We start from the raw sequence: 18,283 nt of genomic DNA on the forward strand, positions 1-18,283 counted from the left end.
AAACCAGAACAAGCAAGCATGTAAAAAGTTTGATTCAGTTTTGGATTTATGCTGTGCTGGAGGAGTATGAAATGTTTTAGCAATTTAATTTAAACAGGAAGAAAGTCAGCATGGGAAAGCTGAACAATCTCTACATTCCTTATAGAATAGTTTAATTCTTTTCTATTAATTTGCATTTTAAAATATTCTAAGCTATTAATCTAGATATAGCACAGCAGAAAGAATTTTAGGGAGAGTACTGAAATCACTATCAATAACTGGCTACTATAACAGGACAAATGTAAAGACTCAAGTCTTGGAAAGAACAGTGGCCCAAAACATTTTTGCCCAATCTCCAGTAATACTGCCATTCTCACAAAACATTCTACAGTGGATGAACCAGTGACTTATCAAAATGTGGACTGTCTTTGAAAATATGGGTATTTATTTATTCATTTTAGAGAGGAGGGGAGAGAGAGACGGAAAGAAGTGGGGGAGGAGTAAGAAGCATCAACTCCCAAAAGTGCCTTGACCGGGCGAGAGACCTCAGCATGCCAGGTCAACGCGTTATCCACTACACCACCACATGTCAGGATTGAAAATGTTTTTATATAATATGGCTATACTGGAGTTAGACAGAGGGAGCACTTAAAAAAAATTTTTTTAAGCACTATTTTGCATATAAAACCCAAGATTTTATCATCACTCTTCAATATTTTCCACAAGAAACTTTTCAAGGAGATATTCAGTTTATGCTTCTCTCTGTTCTTCCTAACATAAAATTACAAAGTATGTCATGATAAAATAGTTTGCTTTGGATGCTATTTAGAATCAGCAAACTACACCTGTTTTTATAAATAAGTTTTTATTGGAATACAGAGATGCTCATTCATTTATACATTGTCTATGGCTGCTTTCTTATCACAACAGCATAGCTGAATATTAGTAACAGACCATATGGCTTACAAGCCTAAAATATTTACTGACTCTCAAGAAAAAACTTTTCTGGCCCTGGCCGGGTTGCTCAGTGGGTAAAGCACTGACCCAGTACACTAGAGGTCAAATACACACACAACTAAATGGAACTAAGTGAAACAGCAAGACAATGTTTCTCTCTCTCTCTGTCAAATCAATAAAAAAAAAATTTTTTAAAGACAGAAAAAGGTTTTCTGACCACTACAGAGAGATAAGAAAGGACGAGAACTTGAAAAAAAAAATTCTCCATGATAAAAAAAAAAAAGAAATCATTCTTCATGATCTGTTGTGACCTCTTATTGCTGTTAGAAAAAGAACTCAGAGTGCCTGACCAGGCGGTGGCAGGGTGGATAGAGCGTCAGACTGGGATGAGGAAGACCCAGGTTCGAGACCCCGAGGTCGCCAGCTTGAGCGTGGGCTCATCTGGTTTGAGCAAAAATTCACCAGCTTGGACCCAAGGTCACTGGCTCCAGCAAGGGGTTACTCGGTCTGCTGAAGGCCCGCGGTCAAGGCACATATGAGAAAGCAATCAATGAACAACTAAGGTGTCGCAATGCGCAATGAAAAAACTAATGATTGATGCTTCTCATCTCTCTCCGTTCCTGTCTGTCTGTCCCTCACTCTGACTCTCTCTCTGTCTTTGTAAAAAAATAAAATATAAAATAATTAAAAATTTAAAAAAAAAAAGAACTCAGAGTAAAACAAAAGTAGCAAATACAGAGCTCTACATAAGTTACTGAGAAAGTGATAGTTGAGAAGAGAATCCTATAAAGCTTCTTACTCAATGACATTTCAGGCTAGAGCAATTCTCTTTAGAATTAAAAAAAGGTATAGGACAAATTATTTACATCTACTTTAGATTACCAATCAAATAAATTAAAACTCATTTTTCAAAAAAAATCACTATTGTCTCAAGATAATTCATCACTATAGTATTATGTGCTAAAATTAACAATAACAATAAATTAAAAGTAGAATGAGTTACCATGGTGTTAATATAAGCCTTCATTAGTGTCTTTAAAGAATATGAAGCATTTTATATCTTTCCATTTCTATTATTCCACTGCCTTCAGAAGTTTAAGACAGTGTTCAAGTATTTTTTTAAAAATCAGTCTAAAACATCGTCAATCCACACAAAAATATTTTTAATCTTTCCACTGAACTATACTATCTCTCATTCCTCTGCAAATCAAGAGTTCTACAACTTACCGAAACAGATCCAAGGTATTATACTCCTCAAACCCAGGTTTAAAGAAGGATGAAATAAATTTCCGCAAAAGTGGAAGAAGATTATCTCCTCGATCCTATTTTAAAAAGAGGAAGGAGGAATACAAATTAAGCTAATAATGTTTAATTATAATCTTTCAAGGGAGGAAAACCCCTAAAAAATTTCTTGAATAGGTGGGGGTAGAAATAACTTCTATATTCTCAATTTCCAAATTAAACTCAACTAGCCATTAACAGCTTGACATCCAATACATAACAGCCTCAAGTTGCAGCCACCAATCACCTATTAAACTTTATTACATGTTTGGCACTGTGCTAGGTGTTAGGGCTCCAAATATAAAGAAGACATGGTCCTTGTCCTCAAGTTGTTCTTAACATAGTATGTAAAGCAGCTATAAACAAAATTACAAAACAATTTAATAAGTGTAATGGTTATGCACACACAGTATTATATAGCAGAGAGAGAAGGAATACCTAACAGTTTGCAAGGGAAAAGGACCAGGAAAAGCTTCCTGAAAAGGCTGATGCTTGAAACATGGAAGAAGTTGTGAAATATAAAAACATCGTATTTAAACATTTCACGTCATTTAATTTTTACCTGCAAGATGAAGAATTTGCATGTATGATAAAAAACCTCTGCGTTTTGAGGATTTTTTTCAAATGCAGTAAGCCACACTGCCCTGGCTCTGTCGTGCTGATTTGTTTGAAAATATAAAGCAACAAGGGCTTCCAACAACTGGCAGTTCATGGGACAAGATTCCAGTAGACATTTACAAAGTTCTACTGCAGCCTCATACCTTAACAAGAAAAAAACATGTCTATATATATTTTAAAAATCAGCCTTTAATACAAGGTTAACTGCTTGTCAACTACGTTTTACCTCTCTAGCAGCTGCTGCAGAGTAATCATGTTCGTGTAAAGTGGAACACAGACCTCGACTCTTTCCTCAACTGTAAGGCTCTCATCTGTGCAAGCTTTCACCGCATCTATCCAAAAATATCACAATAACATCGATCAAACATAAACTGAAATTATTTGACTGTTTTTAGAACTCTGAAAGAGCAATAGGAGAAGACGGCCTATCCCTTTGTTTGATCACCATCTTATACTGAACTCCTGGCTTTTATCCAAAGGAGGTATTTCAGATATCACCAAACTGCTAAAATTCAATCTCTTACCCTCACTTTCCTGGTATAAATAAAACCACCAATATGAGCTTTTGTGGTTTTCACTTAAATAAGTGTCCCTGCATTCATCCTAAATCCCTTAAAATTGATCGGAAAAAAAAAAAAAGAAAAAGAAACTTCAGCCCTGGCTGGTTTGCTCAGTGGTAGAGCATTGGCCAGCATGTGGTTGTCCCAGGTTCAATTCTCCATCAGGGTATACAAGAAAAGTGCCCATCTGCTTCCTCCCCCTCCCCCCCACTTCTCTCTCTGTCTCTCTCTCTTCTCCTACCCTCCTGCAGCCATGGCTCAAGTGGAGTGAGTTGGTCCCGGGAGCTGAGGATGGCTCCATGGCCTCCACTTCAGGTGCTAAAAAATGGCACAGGCTGCAACACAGCAATGACCCAGAAGGACAGAGTCCTAGTGGCCTGGCTAGGGAGATCCTGGTTGGGGCACATGCAAGAGTCTGTCTCTGCCTCCCCTCCTCTCACTAAAATAAAAAATAAATAAATAAAGAACGAATTACCTTTTCATCTTTTTCTTGACCTACTTCAAAAGAGCCCTTGATTGCTATCATACAGCCATTTAAAAATGTCTTCTCCTAAACTAAATTCTTTCCTTACTCCTTCAAAATACACTTCCCCCTTGTAAAGAATCCTTTAGTTGAACAGGCTATTTCATAGAGAATGGTACCATGTTTTACCTTGCACAACTGTCACCATTTCCTCCTTTCCCAATGGTAGTATGACTCCTATATTTGCAGAGTTTAAAAATGAATGCCATTCTGAAACCGCACATTTGAAATTCATGTACAGAATCATAACTAAACAAATCTAAAAAGTCTATCTCTACATTCATTTTTCATTTTTTTAGCTTTTTTTTTTTTTTTTTTGTATTTTTCTGAGGTTGGAAACAGGGAGGCAGTCAGACTCCCACATGCGCCCGACCAGGATCCACCTGGCATGCCCACCAGTGGGCGATGCTCTGCCCATCTGGGGTGTCATCGCTCTGCCGCAATCAGAGCCATTCTAGCGCCTGAGGCAGAGGCCACAGAGCCATCCTCAAGCCCAGGCCAATTTTGCTCCAATGGAGCCTTGGCTGTGGGAGGGGAAGAGAGAAACAGAGAGGAAGGAGAGGGGGAGGGATGGAGAAGCAGATGGGCGCTTCTCCTGTGTGCCCTGGCCAGGAATCGAACCCGGGACTCCCGCACGCCAGGCCAATGCTCTACCACTGAGCCAACCGGCCAGTGCCTTTTTAATTAGCTTTTGATAATGTTCTTCCTCTTCTTTTTAATTTCTTCTTGCTTCTGCTTCCAAGAAATTATTTCTATTTTCTCTTGGTCTCATTCACTGACTCTATTTTCCCTTTTACTCCTTATTGCTATTTTTTTTTAAGATTTTATTTATGGCCTAACCTGTGGTGGCACAGTGGATAAAGCATCAACCTGGAATGCTGAGGTCACCAGTTCAAGACCCCAGGCTTGCGTGGTCAAAGCACACACAAGAAGCAAGGTGATGCTTCCCATTCCCTGCCCCCCCCATCCTTTCTCTCCCTCTCCTCTCTCTAAAATCAATAAATGAAATCTAAAAACAATAAATAAAAATTAAAAGATTTTATTTATTGATTTTAGGGGAAGGAGAGAAAAGGGTGGGGGGAGGAGCGGGAAGCATCAACTCATAGTAGTTGCTTCTCATATGTGCCTTGACCAGGCAAGCCCAGGGTTTTGAACCGGCGACCTCAGTATTCCAGGTTGATGCCCCATCCACTGCGCCACCACAGGTCAGGTCTTTCTGCAATACTTGTAAATCTCCATTTCCTCAAAAGAAATATCTCATAGCTTCAACTACTGAATAATTTACTGCAAGAGTACATTAAAAACTGCAAAGCACTTTGTAATACAGTAACTTCTATGTTAATAACTTTCAAATCCATTTCCCTATCTGTAATTGTCCACTTAAGATCCACTTCCTTATTTCCGTCTGCCAACAGGCATTTCCAATTGAATGACCAATTACCATTCATAAATACCACTCCTACTACCAAAATCAGTCTTCCCAATTTACCAGTCTTCTATTAATACACTTTCCTTTTCCCAGTCTCAAGATCTGATATTCATCTTTGACTGTTTCTTCTCTTCTCCCACAACATTTAATCTGCCTCAACTTCTCTATGTGCTAACTTCAAATGTCCCAGGTTACTTTTTTTGTGCCTCAGTTATAGCAATGAGTCTCTGGTTGGTTTTCCTACCTGTGGTATCATTTCTCTTGAGAACATTTTTTTCTTTCTTAAAAAACCTCTATTGCCGGCCCTGGCCAGTTGGTTCAGCTGTAAAGCGTCAGCCCAGAGTGTGGAAGTCCCGGGTTCAATTCCCAGTCAGGGCACACAGGAGAAGCACCCACCTACTTCTCCACCCTTCCCCCTCTCCTTCTTCTCTGTCTCTCTCTATCCCTCCTGCAGCCAAGGCTCCATTGGAGCAAAGTTGGCCCAAGCACTGAGGATGGCTCCATGGCCTCCACCTCAGGTGCTAGAATGGCTCCAGTTGCAGCAGAGCAATACCCCAGATGAGCAGAGCATCGCCCCCTGGTGGGCATGCAGGGTGGATCCTGGTTGGGCGCATGCAGGAGTCTGTCTCCCCCTATTCTCACTTCAGAAAAATACAAAATAAACAAACAAACAAAAAACCTCTATTGCCATAAAGTCTAGAAAATGTAAAAGGTCTACCGGAAAGTTCTGTCCGTTTCTATCACAAGTTTCGACACGTAAGCGTGTTTATTTGGCGCATGTGTGCCTCTCTATTTTTATCACTTAATGTATACATACTGACGTAGCAAATTAACTAAAACAAAGTTGATTCACGTTAGTCTTATGTGTGAAGTGATAGTGTACCCATGGGTACTGATAAATTCATTTACGCCACTGTAATTTTTACGAATTTCAACAAGGAAGAAATGCTACAGAAGCGTGTCTGTCACATCCACCATATTCCTTGGACTTAGCACCCTCCGACTATCACTTGTTTTTGTCCTTACAAAATTTTTTGAAGGGCAAAAAATTCAAAAATGAAGAAGATATCAAACAAGCACTGGTTCAATTTTTTGCATCAAAAGATAAAACATTTTTCAAAAATGGGATATACAAATTGCCCTCACACTGGCAAGAAATCATTAATAATAATGGCAATTATATTATTTAATAAAGTTTATTGACGGTAAGAAAAATTTGTATTTTGTTTTATTCCAAAACTGGACAGAACTTTCTGGTAGACCTTATATTATTCCACTTACTAAAGTTAATTCCTATTATTCTCCAGCACAAAACTCTCACTTGAATAAGGACTCTCTCCTCTTCTAATCTCCCTTTAAATACAATGTGCCAATTCCTATCCACTTCTTGCTTTTTGTTTACTTAGCTCCCCTCACAGGAATGGTCTTCTTTTCTTTCCTTACTTCACTGGTTTATTCAATAAACATTTGTTAAGCACTTAGTACACAAACAGGCATCATAGGCCCTTTGAAAATATAAAGGTAAGACAAGAGTCCTATCTTTGAAGAGGCCCATCGTATCACATCATAGTTGAGCTTCAAAATCCAGCTTCAAGTCCTAATTCTTCTACAAAGACTTCCTTGATCATGGCAAACTACAATATCTTCCCTTTGGGTGAATGGCCTGTACCACATAACTGTATCAATCACAGATCTGAATCTCTTCTATAAGCATAAAATTTAGATTACATATACATACTGATACACAGTTATCCAGCCTCAGCTGTTAATAATTATGTCAACTGCATAGATTTTATCTTTTGACTAGGCTATATTCTTCTTAATAGGAAGGATAGGCTTCATACTTCATATGTGTTCCACAGCAGATACATTATTTAATATATAGTAATCAAATCCACTGATTGATTGATCAAATATTAATTACTCGTAAAAACAAGAAAAAGCCTTTAATCTTCACCTTGATGGACTGCTTTCAAGAAAGAATTACTTGATTCTGTGATTCAATCATCTCATTAAACTTACATAATCTACTTATCTAGTTCACGTCCTTTGCCATAATAAGAAAAACTAAGTATGTAGTATAATACAGTTCCTAGCTTTCACAGATGCCAATACCCATCTTTTCTGAGTCAATTCTTAAATCTTTTAAACATTTATATAAAAAAGGCTGAAAACTACAACTAGCAGTGTTCCACTTAATTATGAAAAATCATAATAAGGGATAAAGTTGATATTCTAAATAATTTATAAACATTTACACTTACCTTCAAAAACTGCTAACAACATATCAGGATTAGTCTTTACATCCTGAACTGTTTGCCATGGCATTATAAATGGTTCTGTGTTAACAATTCTTGAAGGATTGGCATTAGATGGATCATAAAATTTTGAAGGGAGACCACTGAATTCAATAAGATGTATGTAGGCCAGCCATGCCAAACATCGATCACTTGTTTTAAGGTACTCAGCTATTATTCCATCATTAGCCGATTTCAATGCATTCTAGATAAATAAAAAGATAATGTAAAAGTGTTTCTTTAAAATAATGTCTCCTATTCCTAAGATTCAAATGTAAAGGCAACAAAGAATAAAACAGTTGTATTTCTTAGATTCCTAAATACCTAAATTAAAATCTGAAAGTCATCAACTCTTTAAATCAAAAACTAGAGATATATCAATACCAAATTAATAATTTTTACTATGCTAAGGTTCTTGACACACTTAATGAAAAAAAATTAAATCTGAACATTTTAAGTGTCTTGTTATTCAAAATCTAGTAAGATAAAAATAGTAAAAATAAACAAAGCTCCACACTCATATAGAAAATTTTCATGATGAACTAATTTATTTTACCTTATTGTTTAAATACTGAAGTTTATTTTGATGGGTACTAGACATAAATGATTTCATTTAAACCTCATAAACACTCTAAAAAAGGTATTATTCCCTGTAAGCAAATGAGAAAACAATCATAAATTTACTCAACTTCATACAACGTACTAGTAAGTGGCAAAACAAGGATTCAAATCTAAAGCTTGTGTTCTCATCATAGAACAATGCTACCTATAATGTTTTAGACCTTTAAAAATTCTCTACAAAGTGTAATTAAATGCTACAACAACTATTTACCTGTAAAAGTGCAAGTGCACTTTGGGATCTTCCAGTAAATATGTGCAGTTGAACTCTAAACAAAAGAGCCTCTAAAAGTTGAAAGGACAGAATATCTGATGCTTCCCGCTTGGTTGCTCCCATCAGAAACTCCACCATTCTCTCACATACGTAATCCTTTTCTTCAAAGGTGCTTTCTAGGTGCAGAAACTGCCCACGGGGGTTTTATACAATTAATCTGGCTTCATAAGAATAAACTGTAAAACTATAGATTTTTCACATTTCATTAAGAAACTGTCTCATATTAAATCTTCAACTTCTGCAAAAAGGATAATTATAAATATACATAAACTCATCTTTTAGTACTATAACCTAGACTTCCCCTTCTACCACAAGTTGGAAAGTAAAATCAAATGAAAACTAAAACAGTACTGATGTATTCTCAGGATTACCACTGAAACAATTCCATCTTTTCTTTTCTTGAATCAACAGGTAAATGACAGCAAGAACATAATGGATCTCCAAAAACTAACATGTTTATGATGACATACAACTTGCATTGCTTAGGTGTGTGACTCTATAAAAATTGTGAATGGCATTTATATTAGAACTATGTGGCAAAATAAATAATTAAAAAGACAATCAAGAAATTAAAAGGCCCTTAAAGGAAAACATTACACCCTAAAAATGTGTGCTGATCAATAACATTCACTTTGGTATAAGGCTCAAAGTAAAAAATCAAGCATATTTCACTGTCCACATCTATTCAGTACTTGTGTTACGCAAGTAAGAGAGTGGCAGGTTCATTCGATAAGGGATACCATGTTACCCAAATCTATTTGTTCTGAATTTCAGTTAGCAAGAAAATGATAGATTGAGAGTAATAAATTTATCTGAAAGTTTATCTGAATCTAAAAGTTTCTAAGTTCAGCTAGTAAAAGTTCAGATATTAATGGATATTTATTTTTCAAGTGGATTAAATATAATTTTAAGTTTAAACCTAGGTAGGAAACATCCCATTCTCTTAGAGAATGAGGAAGAACCTATTTTTTTCACATCCTTGTATCTTACTTAGCAAGGTTCAATATTAGTATAAATTACAGATTAAGAATATTTCCGCAAGTAATGAGAACAGATAATATACTATTTTTGGCATTAATGAAAATGTTATACATGCAAAAGAAATTTAAAAGAAAAAATGTTACAGGTGCTTTGCACAAAATTCCCTTAACTTTGCCCAAATTAAGTACACTTAAGAATAGGTGAGTATGAAATGTTTTAAAAAAAAATTTTTTTCCTTACCAACCAAGTTAACAACAACCAAAAAATCACCTCTTCACTAAATATTTTCTTCTCATTTAGTCTAAATTAATCCTGACCCAGAAAAGTGGTTTTGCGGTTACTGGATACTGAAAGTAAAGGTATTATATCTATATGCAAATAAAGCAGATAATGTTAATTAAGCTACATATCAATATTTAAGATGATCCAAAGAGTTATGAATATACACACATGCACACACAGGTTATCTTTTCTACTCACAGTCCAAAAACTCTGATAATCAGGAGCATATTCAACAGCTGTCTCACACATTTCCTGCACCTCCTCCTTGGTTCCTCTTTTAGAAAACAATCTGAGGTAATGGCACCAAAGTTCTGGGTTGTCTTTGTTGTTTTCCAAAGCCCGAGCCAGAACATTTAAGGCAGAATCCAAGGACTCTGAGCATAGCCTACATGTTTAAAAGAAAAGCAGGAACATTTTTTTTAATGTTTGAAAATACTTTTAAACTGGGCTAGTCTACTGAGTTAATTTTTAAATTCCATTTTCTATTAGAACCTTCCAAGAATCTAGGGTCACCTATGACAAAGAGAGATAGAAAGAAAGGTCCTGATTTCCCACAAACCCAACATTTCCTAAGTGGATGCTCAGTTAGCATTTACCAGATAAAACCACTGTTATAAAACCACTAATTTATCAACTTCAAAATGTGCTCTATGTCCATATTCGGCAATAAGTTTTATGATTTACACTGATCTGGGAATGAGAAAAGTTAAACAATTCTTCCTCAAGGCCAGCTACTGCCAGGACAAAATATCAAAGCTGTCAATATAATAGTTCTTTTCAATGATCAAAAGTTTGCTATCTCCCGGAGAAGATAACTGTCTTTCATGATCCTATTCATAAAATAATGTTAAGTTCTTTGGCCTTCATTCAGTAAATGAGTCAGAAAACACTCTAACTTATCCCATTAACATGGAAGTTAAATAAGAACCATATTCAGGTATGTAAGGTTTATTAGCATTGTGCAATGCTGCTTTATTAAAAAAGCTTTTATACAAAGTTTTAAGAGATGATCAGAATAGCATGTAAAAAAAACCAATTATTGTAATTTTAAAATTACAATAATAAAAGATTATTCCTGGCAATAAAAGATTATTTCCAGGAAATCTATCAATAAGTAAGAATTACAAAATGCATTTATGAAAGAGGAACTGTCATTTGTGAAATAAATTACTATTTAACTTATTTGCATACATGTAATATAATACCACATGCAGGGAAAAAAAGCAATTCATCAGCATTTAGAGGATCTTAGACAAGCTTTAAATCTCCAAATGAAAATTAACAAAAAATATGTAACTTGTTCCACTATTTGACTTCTTAAAAATCCAATCAATAATTAGCCTGACCACACAGTGGTGCAGTGGATACAGAGTCAGACTGGGATGCAGAGGACCCAGGTTCGAAACCCTGAGGTTACTGGCTTGAACGCGGGCTCAACCGGCCTGAACCCAAGGTGGCTGGCTTGAGCAAGGGGTCACTTGCTCTGCGGGAGTCCCCCGGTCAAGGCACATATGAGAAAGCAATCAATGAACAACTAAGGAGCCACAACGAAGAATTGATGCTTCTCATCTCTCTCCCTTCCTGTCTGTCTGCCCCTATATGTCCCTTTTTTCTCTCTCTCACTGTCTGTCACAAAATAATAATAATAATAATTATTAATCCTTACACTACTCAGAATTTACTGGTTCTTACTAATCCTACTTTGAAATAGGACACTACTAGAGTTAAAAAACTATAGGTAATTTTTTTATCTATACACTGAAAAATGCACACAACTCCAGGTCTAATCTTACACATTTTTAAACAGCTTTTAAACAATAAAGTGCTTCTTGCTCTGTCAAAAAACAAAGGTTCCATTGATAATAAGAAGGAAACATGATTATCACAGAAGAAATAAACCTCAAACACAAAAAATATAAATGTGCAACAATTTACACAAAGATTGGAAGGGGACCTACCCTTCATTTTGATTCAAGTACTTGTATGCAAGTTTGAGCCAAAGTTGTACATGAGAAGGATTTTCAAGCACACTTGCTTCTAAATTAGCAATGTCATCAGTCTCACTTGTAAAGTATCTGACATCATCTGGAGTCACAACTGTATCCAAAGCTGGAACTTTTATTTGGTTCTCTGGCTGAAAGGCTGTAAAAAGGTATTAGCTTCATAGAGTCTCTTACCCGCAGATGCAAGAAAAAACAACCGGCTTCATCTTTAAAATCATCTAAAAATCTAAAGATTCTAATGGCATGCAGTAGCTCATAGCTGTAAGGTAAAACAATCTTATAATTTATTGTACAAAACAGGACCATTCTAAGAGTGAAAGGACGTGTTATTAAAAATTATACCAGGACAACAAGTATAAATTAGGACTTTGTTGGGCCAAAAACAAGTATAGTCTCCCTATTTTAAAGTAAGTGCCGAGAAGACAAGATGGTGCTGGAGTAGGCGGACGTACCAATTTTCACCTCCCAGAACCAAAGTGGATTACAAACTAATTTTAGAACTATTATCTGGAAAAACCAACTTTGGACTAAACTAAGAGGACTCTTCAACCAAGAAACACTGAAGAAGCCACACCAAGACTGGTAAAGTAAGTGCCATCACCTGATAATTCACATTCATTAAATTGTAAAAGAAAAGTTATAATTTATAATGATGATTTATTCCACTATCTCTAAATTAGAGGGAAAATGTTACATTCATGTAAATAAGCACAAGAGCATACACCTATCAGGTATTTACTTGTTTAGTATCCAAAAATACTAAACAAATTATGTAAACTTGAAATTATAATGCAAGATGTTCTTGAGAATAAGACACTGATTCATGCGTACTCTGTTCATTCATTTATTTATTCATTTTCTGACCCTACTTACTGCATGTCAGAAAACAGGCTCAGAGCTTTCATGATTACTAAAAAGTAATCCTTGCATTTACTGGACCATGAATACAATATGTCCTACAATTTAAGGAGCAGTCCTGCAAAACGAAGAACCAATTAATTGCCTTAAATGCCAAGTAGCATAATTGTTTTTAAAAAAAGATTAGTAAAATGGAGCACCACAACTTAATGATTCTGGATCTTAAATTCCTTCTTACCATACTTGATTGGTCCTACAGATTGTTCCTCATCACTACTGAAACTATTCTCTGAAACAGGTTTTCTCCAAAACTTTGGCTTCCACTTTCTTTTATCTTTATAGGTTGTAAATGGAGGTGCTGAAGTAGACAGGAGAAGACTGTTAGTAGATACACCCAGTTTATGGTTCTGAAGACTACCCAAATAATAATCGAAAAAACCTAAATTTATTCTGTTATGTTAGAAATGACATAATGATATAATGACAAAAAATTTGCTGTCCTAAAAAAACTACAACATCTTTTTGTGAAAGAGAAACAGATATACTCACTATGGCCTTTACTTTCGTTGATATTGCTAACAAGAAGAACAGCCATCTGGTCCATTGACATTCGATCTTTGTTTACTCCAAAAAGTTTCTCAACATATTTTTCTGAAATAAAGCAATGCTATCTTCACAAAAAGTATAAAAAACATGGGTTAATTAAAGAGTATGAAGTGAAGAATAGTTTAAGAATTTAAGAGAAGTATATGGTAGTAGTCAAAAACACCTATGACCTTCTAGAGGGCAAGACCCACATTATCTTAATAATTATGGCAAATCTTACCACATCATGTACGCCAGTTTGGGTTGAAAAAAGTGTGTTTCCTGAAATAAACTAAGTAAGTGAAAAAGTCCTGAATTGGGACTGACTGAATTCAGCAACTTTATAATTACTCTGGGTTGTGATAACATTAAATTTAATAAACACCAATTCCTTTACTTCCAAAAGACCTGTAGTTTAAGGTTTAATTGGCACTAAATCTGGAGAAAAGCATAACAATATCTACTCAAAATGTCTGACAATAATCTATGCTTTATACCAGCGGTTCTCAACCTGTGGGTCACAACCCGGGCGAGGGTCGAACGACCAAAACACAGGGGTCGCCTAAGAACCGCTGCTTTATTCAGTGTCTAAGTCCTTTTTATTTCATTGCAGAACATACAACTACAGACAACTTCCAAATCTCTTTATTTTTAAACAAAATAATAAAAATAGGAGTCTACTTTAAAATCATTACTGAAATTTTTTTTTTTAGAATTTTCTTTTTTTTTATTTTTCTTTTTATTTTATTTATTCATTTTTAGAGAGGAGAAAGAGAGGGAGAGACAGAGAGAGAGAGAGAGAGGAGAGAGACACAGAGAGAGTGAAGGGGGGGAGAGCTGGAAGCATCAACTACCATATGTGCCTTGACCAGGCAAGCCCAGGGTTTCGAACCAGTGACCTCAGCATTTCCAGGTCGACGCTTTATCCACTGCGCCACCACAGGTCAGGTCATTACTGAAATTTCTATACAAATGTTTAGATAGTCTTCTAAGTAAACTTACTGTTTAGATGACCTCTGTCCTAAGCACTTTCTGTAATGATGGAAATGTCTTATATCTGCACTTACCATCATTGTGGCTATTGAACTATTGAGCTCAATAGTGGTTACTGAGAACTTGAAATGTGTCTATTGTGACTTGAGGGATATTTTATTTTACTTTTTTCTTTAGTGAGAGGAGGGGAGGCAAAGAGACAGACTCCTGAATTCAACCTGACCAGGATCTATCTCCCCAGGGAGCCCCCAGGGTTCTTAGGCGACCCCTGTGTTTTGGGTGATGCTCTGCCCAACTGGGGCCCTTGTTCCATTGCTCAGCAACTGAGCCATTTTTAGCAGCTGAGGTGGAGGCCACAGAGCTATCCTCAGTGTCTGAGGCCAACTAGCTCAAACCAATCGAGCCATGGCTGCAGGAAGAGAAAAGAAAGAGAGAGAGAGAGAGAGAGAGAGAGAGAAGCAAGAGGGGGAGAGGTGAAGAAGCAGATGGTCATTTCTCCTGTGTGCCCTGACCAGGAATCCAACCCGAGACATCCACACACTGGGCCAACGTTCTACCACTGAGCCAAATGGCCAGGCCTGAGGGAGTATATTTAAATTAATTTAAATTTTTATAGCAACATATGGCTACTGACTCCTGTATTGGACAAAGCAGATCTAGATAAAGTGTCAAGCTGAAGATATCAAATTATTATAGCAATTAAAAGTCAACAACTGAACATTAAATTTTTAAATTGCCTAAATTCAAATTTTCACTCGGGGAACAAGAAGAGGTCTTTAAAAACCTGCTGCAGCAGCAATTTCTTCATCAGTGCTTCTCTCTGAACAACCAATCAGAGACAGGTTATATGACAAAATATCCTGGAATAGCTGTTTTCGGCTAAGCGTATAGTCTTGTGTATGCTGCCTAAAATAAAATGGCAATACAGAAAAGATAATCATGTACATATCAAAGCTCAATAACCAAGAATGTTTTTTATATTATAAAATGTTCAAAATTAAAACTACTCACCACTGACAATCATCATCATTACATGTTCCTGTTAAATCAAAACGGCAGAAACACTGATCCGGTTCAATCATATTACTATACGATACTGAGCTTATGGGAAGTTTTTCCTTGGTTCGATAGTACGGACTAAATCTAAGAACAAAAGTGGACATGTTAGGCTCCAATAAACATATCCCAGAAAAGTAAAAAAAATTTCATTTTTCCTTCCCAGTTGAAATTTCTATACTTTGAGCATACTATTTATCTAATTACTTAATAGCAAAATTAACTCCAGAATACAACCAGAATATCAAATGGTAAGAAAAAACTTTTATACCCAGAACTAAAAATCCTGAAATAGGGAGATGTTGAGGGGAATACGGGGGGGGGGGGGGGGGGGGGGGTGCATGGGGCAAAACTAGAATCTATGTAAACACAATAAATTAAAATAAATAATAAAAACAAAAAATCCTGAAATAGAAAACAAAATACCCTTTATTTTTACTTACTTATTAATTTTTCCATTGATTTGAGAACGAGAGAGAGGTGAGAAGGGGGAGCGAGAGAGGGAGAGAAGGAGAGAGGGAAAGAGGGAGGGAAAGAGAGAGAAAGGGAGAGAGAGAGGGAGAAAGGGAGAGAGGGGGAGGGAGAAAGGGAAGGAGGGAGAAAGAGAAGGGGGAGAGAAGGAAGGAGAGAGAGGAGGGAGGGAGAGAGAGAAAGAAAGAGGGAGGGAGGGAGAGAGGGGGGAAAGAAGGAAGGAGAGAGAGGGAGGAAGGGAGAGAGGGAGAAACACTAACTCATTGTTCCACTTAGCTGTTCCATGTAGCTGCGCATTCATTGGTTGCCTCTCACACATGCCCTGCCTGGAGATCAAACCTGCAACCTTGGCACACCAGGACAACACTCCATCCACAGAGCCATCCAGCCAGGGCCAAAAAAACCTGTATTTTAAAAGTAGTGTTTTCACACCATATATCTGTATGATACTGGTATTTCTTAGGTATGTTAACAGCCAAAAAAAAAGCTAAGGAAAATGTCTATACTACCTGTTAGGTGCTTTACAATATTATTGTTTAATCATACCCATTTAAGTCTCACAACATCCTGTAAGTCTAAAAACAAAGACAGTCCTGGTCAGGTAACTCAGTTGGTTAGAGCACTGTCCTGATTTGCCAAGATTTGCCAAGGTTACAGGTTTGAATCCCAGTCAGAAGACATACAAGAATCAACAAATTGTTGTTAACATTCAGAGTTTCATGAAGAAGAGCCGCAAAGGAATGAGACAGAAACAACAATACTGCAAGTGGAGGACCCCAATCTAAGAATTGAGATGCCTTGGAGAGATCAGTTATCCAATTTATTAAGCAGAAATATGTCATCTTTGTAAGAACTAACAAGTAGAATACAGTGTACAATTTTATTACTTAGTTTTGCAAAACTGATTAGATTTCTCTTGCCCTTTCTGAGACAAAACACCATGTGCTGTCTGATTCCTGGCCTGCAGAAAGCTCTGGTTGGGCCAAACACTCACGTTCCTTGGGCCTTCCTTGAACATGACTGCTTTCAGTCACGAGTGCTTGGCCTCGACCTTGACTTCCTCAGGATGGGAACAGAAAGCCACTCGGTGCTTTCGCTTTCCCCCAACACAATTAAATGCATAAATAAGTGGAACAACAAATCAATGTTTTTCTCTCTAAAAATCAACAAACAAGAATTTAAAAAATAAAAACAAAGACAACCTCTCACAAAGTTAAACACCCAAGAATACCTAAATCAATTTTATGAGAGTTAGCCAATGTATTCCTTATACAGGGTAATAGTAAAATTAAAAAACAAAAATCTAGGGCTCTCACAGGACTCGGGTTATTTTTTCTTAAAATTTCTAACAGGTAGTAAACCAAAATTCACAATTCTATCAGTAGCCAGAAATTAGAATTTGATAAGAACTAATAAACCTAAGTATGACCGCAACCTTACTTCCTGATATGGTTTGTGTTATGACAAGACACTTAATTTTCCCTAAAAGAACAAGTTCATTTTTCAATAACCATAATTCAATTTTTTTCATTATGATCAAATATTCGAAGTTAAGATATCAAAAACAGGAGCAATCCTAGAACTCAAGCACATCAAATCTTTCTTTTATACCTGTAGGATTTAAAAACCAGAAGAGGGCTGTGGTAGGGACTGAAAGGACATGGCTTCACTTCTGCTGTTTTACTCTGTGCTGTCACAAAATCTATATCCACAGAAATCTCCTGTAAAAGAAAACAGTAATTTTATAAGGCATATAAGGCTATGGTGTATTCTACATTCATAAAGACTATGAAATGTTCAGTTACCTGACCACACAAAACCTTTCCTGTAACGCCAGTGGTGGTTTTTAAAATCAGTTGTTTTAAGCTGTCAGCTTTTGAATATAATTTTTGCAATTCACCAATTTTTAACCCTAGAAAAAGTTCTGGTTTTTCTATTGTGTTCTTAGATTTGTTTACACATTCTTTGTTAGGTGTATCAGTGTGCTTAAGGTTAGGTTTAGTGAATGAGTTGGATTCTAAGAAGGATCTTCTTCGTTCTCTGTTTGAACCAGATAAAATTTCATCATCAACATCATTTTCCTCAGTGTCCAGACTTAATTTATCTTGAGTCAGATCGTGAAGTGAGGGCTGAGGTAAAGAAAATTCAGGTTCCTCTTCTATAACTGGAGTGATATTTTGTTGTTCCTTTGCTTTAAGGGCCCGAGCTTCTTTCAGTTTCTGAATTTTCAGGGCATATTCATATTCTAGCTTTTGTAATCGTCTTTTTTCCATAGCAATTAGTTCTGCTGAATGCTTTCTTGGACTTGATACTGGAGAATTGTCCAGTCTCATTATTTTGTTTGGCTGGGGGGAAAAGAAATGATATAAATATTTTATATTGCTATGATTTTATAAACAACTTTTGTTAAGGTAATTGTGCTATCCCTACAAGATACAATGCTAACATTAAAAAACTAAATCAATAATGAGAATAAGACAGTTTTACAACTCTCCAACAGTTGTGTTAATCTATGATC

The 18,283-nt window shown here is 36.3% G+C and overlaps 1 protein-coding gene across 3 annotated transcripts in view; it reads right to left on the reverse strand.

Moving 5' to 3' along the window:
• Positions 1-18,283, reverse strand: part of ZFC3H1 (zinc finger C3H1-type containing) — a 73,520-nt gene that overhangs the window by 8,223 nt on the left and 47,014 nt on the right. For all 3 annotated transcript variants that reach the window (XM_066257672.1, XM_066257673.1, XM_066257671.1), the window contains exons 15-27: positions 17,571-18,110; positions 17,377-17,486; positions 15,250-15,381; positions 15,023-15,144; positions 13,210-13,311; positions 12,899-13,018; positions 11,758-11,941; positions 9,998-10,184; positions 8,477-8,665; positions 7,612-7,849; positions 3,062-3,167; positions 2,780-2,978; positions 2,164-2,258 (exon numbers count right to left, since the gene is read on the reverse strand). In XM_066257672.1, the coding sequence (XP_066113769.1) occupies positions 2,164-2,258; positions 2,780-2,978; positions 3,062-3,167; positions 7,612-7,849; positions 8,477-8,665; positions 9,998-10,184; positions 11,758-11,941; positions 12,899-13,018; positions 13,210-13,311; positions 15,023-15,144; positions 15,250-15,381; positions 17,377-17,486; positions 17,571-18,110 (2,324 nt within the window). The remainder of the gene's footprint in view (positions 1-2,163; positions 2,259-2,779; positions 2,979-3,061; positions 3,168-7,611; positions 7,850-8,476; positions 8,666-9,997; positions 10,185-11,757; positions 11,942-12,898; positions 13,019-13,209; positions 13,312-15,022; positions 15,145-15,249; positions 15,382-17,376; positions 17,487-17,570; positions 18,111-18,283) is intronic.

Source organism: Saccopteryx bilineata, chromosome 2 (genome assembly GCF_036850765.1).
Source record: "Saccopteryx bilineata isolate mSacBil1 chromosome 2, mSacBil1_pri_phased_curated, whole genome shotgun sequence".
Taxonomy (NCBI): Eukaryota; Metazoa; Chordata; class Mammalia; order Chiroptera; family Emballonuridae; genus Saccopteryx; species Saccopteryx bilineata.